The following is a 9,721-nucleotide window of genomic DNA, read 5'->3' as shown; positions in this document are numbered from 1 at the left end:
TGCCCCCAATAGACATCTATTGCCCCCTAGTAGATGGGCAATAAACCTCTATTGCCCCCCAATAGACGTCTATTGCCCCCTAATAGACGTCTATTACCCTCCAATAGACGACTATCAGCCATGTATTGCCCCCCAATAGACGACCATCAGCCATGTATTGCCCCCAATAGACGTCTATTACCCCCAATAGGACTTTCAGTTGCTAAAATGAGAACTAATCTCCAAAAATTTAGACAAATAAAACTTTGATTACAGAAAAAACAAGGAGATTACATAAATTCAAAACGTCTATTGCCCCCCAATAGCCGTCTATTGCCCTCCAATAGATGTGTAATAGACGTCAATTAGAGAGCAATAGACATTCAAAACGTCTATTGCCCCTCAATAGACGTCTATTGCCCCCCAATACAACTTTCGATCGCCGGAATGAAAACTAATTTTTCTACATTAAACAAATAAAACTTCTATTGCCTCCCAATAGACGTCTATTGGGAGGCAATAGACCAACAACTCAGCCATTTTTGTTAAATTTGCATTATCATCATCAATGTACCATTCGTGCAAAACAAACCTCCATGTACCATTAACTCTTTCTAATTATGACAAGAAACACCCAGTTTAGTTCTAGATTATATCACCAATGTCAACATAGTTGAGGCATATCCGATAGTGCTACAGCAGATGTGGCGAAGTTCCAATCAACATTATTATAATGAACTACTACCACTAAATGCATTGCTCTTTTAAAATTTGATTCGTCAGATGGAGAGAACTTGGTCAATGCTTCCCATGATAGATACACAGAGCCCAGGCTCTGCCCAATCATAGTCAATCTAGGGTACGTTGCTTCCTCGATCCATTTCCGCTTGTACAGATAGACCACCTAATCAATTGGATTAGGTATCAATGGAAATTGAATTAGGGATATTGATAGAGTATGAAAGAGAGCACTGTACCTTTGGTGGGTGAAGTAGTTTGACTCCAAAGAGATCGACGGCTCGGGAAGTGAGTGAATCAGGGGAGGAGTCGTGGTCACCGGTGAAGACGACGCAGTCAAGGTTGGGGTTTTCATCCTGGATGGCTTTGACGGCGCACTAGAGCACTCTCTTGCTCCGCCGCCGTCGTTGGTGTAGGGGTGGAAGAATGCGACGGCAGTTGTTTCCGGCGGTGGAAGAGAGAGAGCGTTGCCGGAGTGAAGAGAGAGATCTGAGAGAGCGCTGCCGGAGTGAAGAGAGAGAGGGAGGAAAGAGAAGATGCATCATGCGGCTGGAGAGAGGAGTTGAGTGGCAATGCTGTAGTTTGTTAATTAAGTTGAGGGTAAAGTTATCATTTTACTTTAAATGGGGTTACTGGGAATAAAAATCTGTTGCTGGGGTAAGTGGGATAACTTTGGTTTATTTTGGGGCTTTTGGTCAAAGACCCTTATAATATTGTTTTGTTTGATTGAAGAAAAAAAGAACTGTAAAAAAAAAATGAAGGACGTTAAAAAAGAGAAGAGAGAAGAGAGAAAAAAGAAAAAAAGAAAAAAGGAAAGGAAAACTATGCCGGGAGCGCGAGGCCTAACAAAACGTAGCGGCATTGGCCGGGAAAACCTGACGCCTGCTATTTAAAACGGTGCGTTTCGGCCACCTTCTCTTTCCTTCTCCCAATTCTCTAGATCTCTTTGTCGGAATCTTCCCCACACAACTCTTCCTCATCGCCGTCGCTGTCCGCCGCCGATCTAAGCAATGGTGCTGGTCTCGGCCGTCCGCGATTACATAAGCCGCATGCTGCAGGACATCTCCGGCATGAAGGTCCTCATCCTCGATTCCCACACGGTAAAAATCTCAATCCAAATCCATCAATTTCTAGCTTTTGATTTTGATTCGGTAAATAATGCGGTAGGTTCGTTAATTACTGTGTTCTAGGTCAGCATAGTGAGCGTGGCGTATTCGCAATCCGAGCTTCTGAAGAAGGAAGTGTTCTTGGTGGAATTGATGGACTCGATTTCCAAGTCGAGAGAGCCGATGTCACATCTCAAAGCCATTTACTTCGTTGCGCCTACTTCCGAGAACATTCAGTATTTGCGACGACACTTGGCTACTCCTCGATTTGGAGAGTATCATCTCTGTAAGTTTCTCTTCTCGTTTGTTTGGTTATCGAATCTGTGATAGTTGGAGCTCATTTCTTTTATGCCGTACTGGAATTCACAGTTTTCTCCAACATATTGAAGGATACTCAGATTCATATCTTAGCCGATTCGGATGAGCATGAAGTTGTACAACAAGTTCAGGTAGTTGTTCCTCATGCACTAAAATCCTCCATCTTTTATACTTAACATTTAGGTATGTAGGAATATTAGTTGCTAATTCATTTGTGAGATGGAGTTTTATTTGGTGGAACTGCTTTAAGAAATCTATGATGAATAGCGACCTAGTAATAGGGATGTAGGAATGTTAGTTGCTAATTCAATTGAGAGATCGAGTTTTATCTGGTAGAACTGGTTTAAGAAATCTATGATCAATTATGAGTTAGTAACATTAAAAGAGGAATAAGGAAACTTTGCGTAAGCTTGACCATGACGAGGACCGATGGTTTTCTTCTACTTCTGTAAAAAAGTTGTTAAATGTTATTATTGGTTCAAAAGTAGTCGCTTTTCATAGCCTAGTTGAAATTGGTTTTATTTTGCTATTAATATTCTAGCATAGTTTTTCTTCTCAAAATGAATTGCGTAATGTAGTTGTCATGGCACTCCCATAATCAGAACAATAATAACAAGCATAGTTGTCATCACACCTCATATCTTGCTTACTCATGTTTCCACACTTCATGCTGGACATTATTATTGTTCTGATGTGCAGGAATTCTATGCGGACTTTGTTGCAATCGATCCTTATCATTTCACTTTGAATATGCCATCAAACCACATATATATGCTCCCAGCTGTTGTAGATCATTCAAATTTACAGCGCTTCTGTGACCGAGTTGTTGATGGTATTGCATCTATTTTTCTGGCGTTGAAACGAAGACCTGTTATTCGTTATCAAAGAACATCTGATATCGCAAAAAGGATTGCACAGGAAACTGCGGTATGTATAATCATGTATTCCAATATTCTTGTACATCGGTATTATTTGTGCATCAGCATTACTGTTTTAAATGTAAACTTTGTTAGTCTACAGGGTTTTTGTATATCCTCTGGTGCTCCCACCTTAATCAATTGTTCCCTACCGACCCTACTTTTTATATAAGTTGATATAATGAGGATTTTCCAGCCGGCTCCTACAAAGTTATCATAAGTAAACTAATAGTATATTTGGACTGTAACAGAAGCTGATGTACCAGCAAGAAAGTGGGCTATTCGATTTCAGACGAACAGAAATTTCTCCATTATTGCTGGTAATTGATAGGAGGGATGATCCTGTAACCCCGCTACTGAATCAGTGGACTTATCAGGTAATTGTGATCGTTGCTATAGTTTTAGATGCCTGGATAGTTTGCCATTAATTTCTAAAGTCATGTTTGGATAAAATCAGTAGAAATATTATGGAGCTCATTGATTGCACTGTCCGACAGGCAATGGTTCATGAATTGATTGGCATTCAAGACAACAAAGTTGACTTAAAAAGCATTGGAAAGTTTCCAAAAGATCAACAGGTTGAGCTGTATTTTCCGCCTATACTGCAAATATTTGTGTCTGTAATTGTCATTTGGTAACAATTGCATCTCTGGTGTTGATGCTTATAGGAAGTTGTGCTATCATCTGAACAAGATGAATTTTTCAAAAAGAATATGTACGAAAACTTTGGTGATATTGGGATGAATATCAAGCAGTTAGTTGATGAATTTCAGCACATTTCCAAAAGTAACCAGAACATTCAGACGATAGGTTAGTAGGATGCAAACTGAATATTTTAGATTTGGGACTGTGGTTACTAACTATTGGCTTTAGGGATAACAATGGTTAAAGTAAATCCTTTCTGAATGAATTACTTAAATTCTTTGGTTTTTGCAGAGGACATGGCCAAATTTGTTGACAGCTACCCAGAGTATAGAAAGATGCACGGAAATGTTTCAAAGCATGTGTCACTTGTAACAGAAATGAGCAAGCTAGTTGAAGAGCGTAAACTTATGTTAGTTTCACAAACAGAACAGGAGTTGGCCTGTAATGGTGGGCAGATGGCAGCTTTTGAGGTATAAATAATAAGTTTCCGAAGAATAAGTTTAAAGAAACTGATTCTACTACTCATACATGCTCTTTCTTTCCTGCTCACTTACTCGTCTCACTACAAGTCTACAAATACGCATTCTCTCATGAACTAATCACAACTGCCTATGATTTCTTTCATAACTATATGATTTAATATTAATTTTTCAAAGGTGTATTTTTCGTATGGCTTTTACACTAATGTATAGGGTTAGTCTTATAAGGAGCAAAGAACAAGTAATGATTTTTAAGTACTTGTTCTTTATTTATTATTGTCTCCTTATCGGGGATGGTCAACAGCTTTCATATTAATGTTATAGAGTGACAAACAGAAAGCATCTTCATTTGACGAATTTCAAGGTTTAAAGGTAAAATGTTTTTAACAAAGGAAAAGAAGAAAACAGGAGGAGAGGGAATGGGGGGAGGTAGGTAGGGGTACAGTTGATTCAGTTTCATGAAACACTTAAATACTATCTGGTCATGATTGGATGGCCAAACAGACTCTTTGATATACCATCTGGGGGACGCTTAATATTTCTTTACAAGTGAGGTGACACAATTATTGTTATGAAGTTTGCATAGGACCAGCCATGAGTTTGTCTATGTTTATTTCCTGTATTTGCTATTCTTGTAACAAGTTATATTAGGCTTTGATTTTCTACTTTTGGTCCCTATGATACTTCTTTAGCTATTGACCGTCAGTTGCCAACTGAGTTTAATCTCAATGGAAACATGAAACTGAAGTACAACCACCTCTTTTTCCCTTGTAATTTGCAGGCAGTGACAAATCTATTGAACAATGAAAGTGTAGCTGATATTGATCGCCTACGACTTGTAATGTTGTATGCTTTGCGTTATGAGAAGGAGAGCCCTGTACAATTGATGCAACTTTTCAACAAACTATCATCGAAGATTGCCAAGTACAAACCTGGGGTAATTTAACCAAGTTGTTGCAATCACTGTTTGGATCTGTCCCTCTGCTTTGTTTCCTTAATTTTTTTTTTGGGAAGGGTGTTAATGTCTCTGACTACTAATAATCAATTATTCCTAAAGCTTATCTCTTTAGGTTTCATTTAGGGTTTAGGGTTTAGATATGCATGACGGGTCTGAATAAGAAAAGTAAGGTATAAACAGAAGGTTCATTCTTTAATGTGTGTAAGTTCTCTCAAATGTTGTTGGAGATTGACCCTTTTTTGTGAAGCTCAATCTGAGCGTCAGTTATGCCAGTAGCTGTACCTATCCTGTGGCTACTAGAGTAATACACTGGTTTAATATGTTTGCTACCATTACAGCTGGTCCAGTTCCTCTTGAAGCAAGCAGGTGTGGATAAGCGCACTGGCGATCTTTTTGGAAATCGAGATTTCTTAAATATTGCACGTAACATGGCTCGTGGGATTAAGGTTTGTTTCGGAAAGTTATACTTTTTGACTTTCTAGTTTCTACCATAGGATCTGCTTTTGGGCATAATGGATAAATCTTTAACTGATGCTGTAGGGAGTTGAGAATGTGTATACACAACACCAGCCTCTTCTCTCCCAAACTATGGAAAGTATTACCAAGGGACGACTGAGAGACGTGGACTACCCATTTGTTGGAAATCACTTTCAACAGGGCAGGTCTGTTGCTTCTTTTTACATCTTATTTTTCGTAATTCTTCCCCAGGAATATATACATTTGGAGTGATTATATTGGGACCTCTACTACTGTTGCTCACTTGACTTCCACTGTTTAAACCCATTTTTAACCTTGTATGAAATCATCGCCCCCCCCAAAAAAAAAAAAAAAAAAAAATACCCCAACACACCAAAACCTAAAAACTTAACTCGACAAGCTTCAGCCACCACCTTCCCCTTTCTCATAGGTTAACCACCGATAAAAATAATCCCTTCTCTATCTATCTATATATTTGTGCCCATTATTATAATTTAGTGACAGTTCTGTTGTGTCAGTTTTGACACAGTAGTGCCAGCTGAAGTATTCACATGTAACATTTTTTTTGACAGTTTCAAACTTTGCTGAATCAATCTCATTATTCGCAGTCAGAAAAATTACTTCTTTTTTTTTCTTTTTTTAATGCTGTGCAAGATGCCTAGAAACCATCACTTCATAAGGATTCTTGCAAATGATTGCTTTGTAGAGGCCATGCTCTCTCTCAGCAGAACCTAAAGAGGCCATGCTCTCTCTCAGCAGAACCTAAATTTAATCACCCTGTTTTTCATAATTGCTTTATAGTTCATGAGTTTGTATATTGTTGACACCCTATTGGTGTTGAGGTTTCTTGCTTGTTTATCATACACATCTCTAATGACATGGATATAAGCCCATGATTTGTTACTAATTACCAGCTTGTTTCTCATAGACAAGCTGGTAATTTTAGACAACTTATGGCGGTCGTGAGATTTCTTGTAGACATCTAATCACTTGGATATTAACCCCCTGACCTTTGCTAATTATCCGCTTCTCAGTCTGTGTACCTCATTTTGTCTGGTCTACATTGTGAAGTACTCACATTATTGTATAAGTCTGATTTCTACCTTCTCTTGTTGAAGTTATAATGTGCTACTTAAAAAATATAAATATACAGCGACTTGGATAATAATCCGAATTATGCATTCTGCATCTCTGAGCAGGCCTCAAGAAGTGATCATTTTCATTGTGGGTGGTACAACATATGAGGAGTCTCGTGCTGTAGCTTTACAAAATGCTACGAATTCAGGAATTCGATTTATACTCGGTGGGTCGGTGGTTCTAAATTCTAAGAGGTATGCTTCATTTTGACATTTATGCTTTCACTGAAATAATTGCATGGTAGTAAAAAATAAGTCTTTAGATGCTTACATGATACCACTTCTTTCTTTTGCTGGATGCATAGTTTGGGCATGATTACTTTTAAGGTTTTCCAAAGCTTGAGTTCTTTGGGTTGCATTATTGCTTGTAGGTTCAATTCATCCACAATTTTAGTTTATAGAAATCTTCAAACAGTTGATATTTGGGACTTACCTAACCAACCTTGGATAATGGGAGATTGTGACGGTAGATAGCTGCTTCTTGAAGCAAAGAGATTTTGATTACAAATCTGTAAATTGCTAGTGGTGGTCTTCAATACACTGTTTACGAATAAGGGTCTAGTGTTCAGGCCCATGGTGTGCTCCCACATCGTATGGGTTAGAACCCCTTCGAGAGTCCTGCCCAGCTATCTGCTAGAGTCTCCTTCCACGTAAGGATTGTAGGCCACAGTTTCAAGCCTGTGTTTGCAACATGAATTTGAGGGGGTTCTAGATGCTTAAAAGAGTTTATTATGTTGTAGTTTTGTGAGGTTATTATAATTAATTATTGGGCTTATTGAACTTGCCTTGTATTATTTGGCTGGGAAATGCAGGTTCTTGAAGGACTTGGAAGAAGCTCAGAAACAAGCTCGTATTAGCAATGCCATCTGAATTTTAGTGTTTTGTATATCTAGCAAGTCAATAGCGATGTGGATACATGTTTGTGGATTTACTTGGGGATTTTAATTAGGCCAGCAGCTGTGACAAATTGTATCAAAAACTGCATATATGCCCTGAGGGATCATTGGAGGCTGCCCTATGTTCCTGCAGAAGCACATGGTTTTCTATACCATTTTACTGGAGCAAAAGTGAAAATGATGGGAAAATGTAAATTGCATTACGTGGGGAGTATACCAGCCGATAGCAGCCCATACCCTACCACAAGAAAAGAATGAGATCTCACATCTTTGCTCTAATCTTTTCTCAACCAAGCTAGATTCCCTAGTGCATGAATTAACATATACCTTAAGTAACCTTCTTGCGTTGACGAAACTTCTCATACACAAAAGGTCCTTGGTCCCCTATTTTTGGTGAAGACTTACTGGTGCTTTTCATACATGTACTGTATTCATTCATCTGTACTTACTAATATTGTGAGAGATCAGCAAGTATAGATGTAGTCTTAGCTTCTGTTGTTGCACTCCAGGTCTTGGTGAGAGTGAGATTTCACTGTTCTAATTGTTGTGGTGTTGTACTAGACCTCAATGCTATTAGTAATTTGATAACGGATGTAGCCTTGCACTAGACTATTTTGAAATCTTCCCAACATCAATGCTCGATGGTGGTCCAGTGCATCAATGCACTTCCTCATGTGAAATCCAACTGTCAGCTAGAAATACTTTCCAATTGTTAACCAAATCTAATGGGTGACCTTTGAGTAGCTCTGATGTTATAGAGCATTGTCAAAGTCAAGGACGTGTTTAATAACATGTTGTGAAACAGTTTTTGGCTCTTCAGATGTAGAATTAGATGTAGAGTGCGTATGATATGTTGTTTTCAAAAATAAATTTGAAAGTGTAATATACCCTACATCTTGTAAAACAGGTGTTCTTAATACACAAGATTCACAAAAAGAAAAAAGTAAAAAAGGAAAAAGAATAAGCATTCCATACGACAAACCCACCTCACTCACTAACTGATCAAAGAACTCATCGACTGACCGGCAATCTCACTGACATCAACGTTTCAAATTTCGGTTTTGGTTTCGATTTCGGTACTTCAAATTTAAGAAAATTTCGAAGAAAGTTTCGATTTCGATGGAAATTTTGGTTAAAAATAAATAAATAACATTAATTGCATTTATAAAATGATATATTTGAATAAAACTTTTACATAGACTAAACAAATCTATAATAAACCTATTTACAATGTAGCCTCTCTAAAATTATACATTTATAATAGAATTACAATATATAATATGTACAAGTAATTAACCAGTACTGTAGTAGGTTGCTAAACTAGTGTTTTTATCTATATGTAATTATAATTGTGCTGTATATTGATAATGTGAATGTGATTTTTTATTTTAATTATTTTTATAGCTAGAACCCAGTAGGAGTATTGGCCATCACGCCTTTTTCACTAAGAATTAGAAAAATACAACCAAGGGGAGGGAACATAATACCAAACCCCCGTGAATGAAAATGAACAAGTATAACAAAAGCAATATAAAGTATTAATAATAACTTAATAAGAGCTACTACGATATGGTTCGATCCATATGGTTGAACTGCTTCCATTTAGTATCATACAATAAATACTGCTCCGAAGTACATAAATTTTGAAAATGATTTTGGTAGCAGATAAAAACGAAAAAGGTTTTTTGTTGTATTCAACTTAATTGGAAAAAAAAAATCAAAATTTCATATTTTCTCTATGAAAATATGAGTAAAAAACTTCATTGTCGGTGGCATATAAATTTCACATAAATTTTGGAAAAATTTCAGACAAAATTTCGATGTGAATTTATATATATATATATATATATATATATTTTAAATGGCTGGTGCAGCGGCCCTCACGCCTTAACCATTAATGAAACCATAGAATACATCCGGGGGGAGGGGGGTGGGAACTAGTGCCTTAACCCCAAATTACAATAAGCCTCAAAAGAACCACCCGAGATAATAACAGGCGTCTCATCTAAGAATATGCATTCTAACATGCACCCTTTAGCGAAGAGTGCTCTACGAGCTACTCCATTCACTTT

The 9,721-nt window shown here is 37.5% G+C and overlaps 1 protein-coding gene across 1 annotated transcript; it reads left to right on the top strand.

The window, feature by feature from the left end:
- The first annotated feature begins 1,515 nt into the window (after positions 1-1,515).
- LOC112172805 (vacuolar protein sorting-associated protein 45 homolog) lies at positions 1,516-8,261 on the top strand. The gene is made up of 13 exons (XM_024310293.2): positions 1,516-1,817; positions 1,908-2,109; positions 2,193-2,272; positions 2,841-3,068; positions 3,310-3,435; positions 3,556-3,636; positions 3,727-3,868; positions 3,995-4,173; positions 4,964-5,119; positions 5,479-5,586; positions 5,681-5,802; positions 6,817-6,948; positions 7,566-8,261. The coding sequence occupies exons 1-13, from the start codon at positions 1,728-1,730 to the stop codon at positions 7,621-7,623; spliced, it is 1,704 nt and encodes a 567-aa protein (XP_024166061.1). The 5' UTR covers positions 1,516-1,727; the 3' UTR covers positions 7,624-8,261.
- Positions 8,262-9,721: the final 1,460 nt, after the last annotated feature.

The sequence above is a fragment of the Rosa chinensis genome, chromosome 6 (genome assembly GCF_002994745.2).
Source record: "Rosa chinensis cultivar Old Blush chromosome 6, RchiOBHm-V2, whole genome shotgun sequence".
Classification (NCBI taxonomy): Eukaryota; Viridiplantae; Streptophyta; class Magnoliopsida; order Rosales; family Rosaceae; genus Rosa; species Rosa chinensis.
Note: the sequence above shows the minus strand (reverse complement) of the source record. Positions and strands in the feature narration are given on the sequence as shown.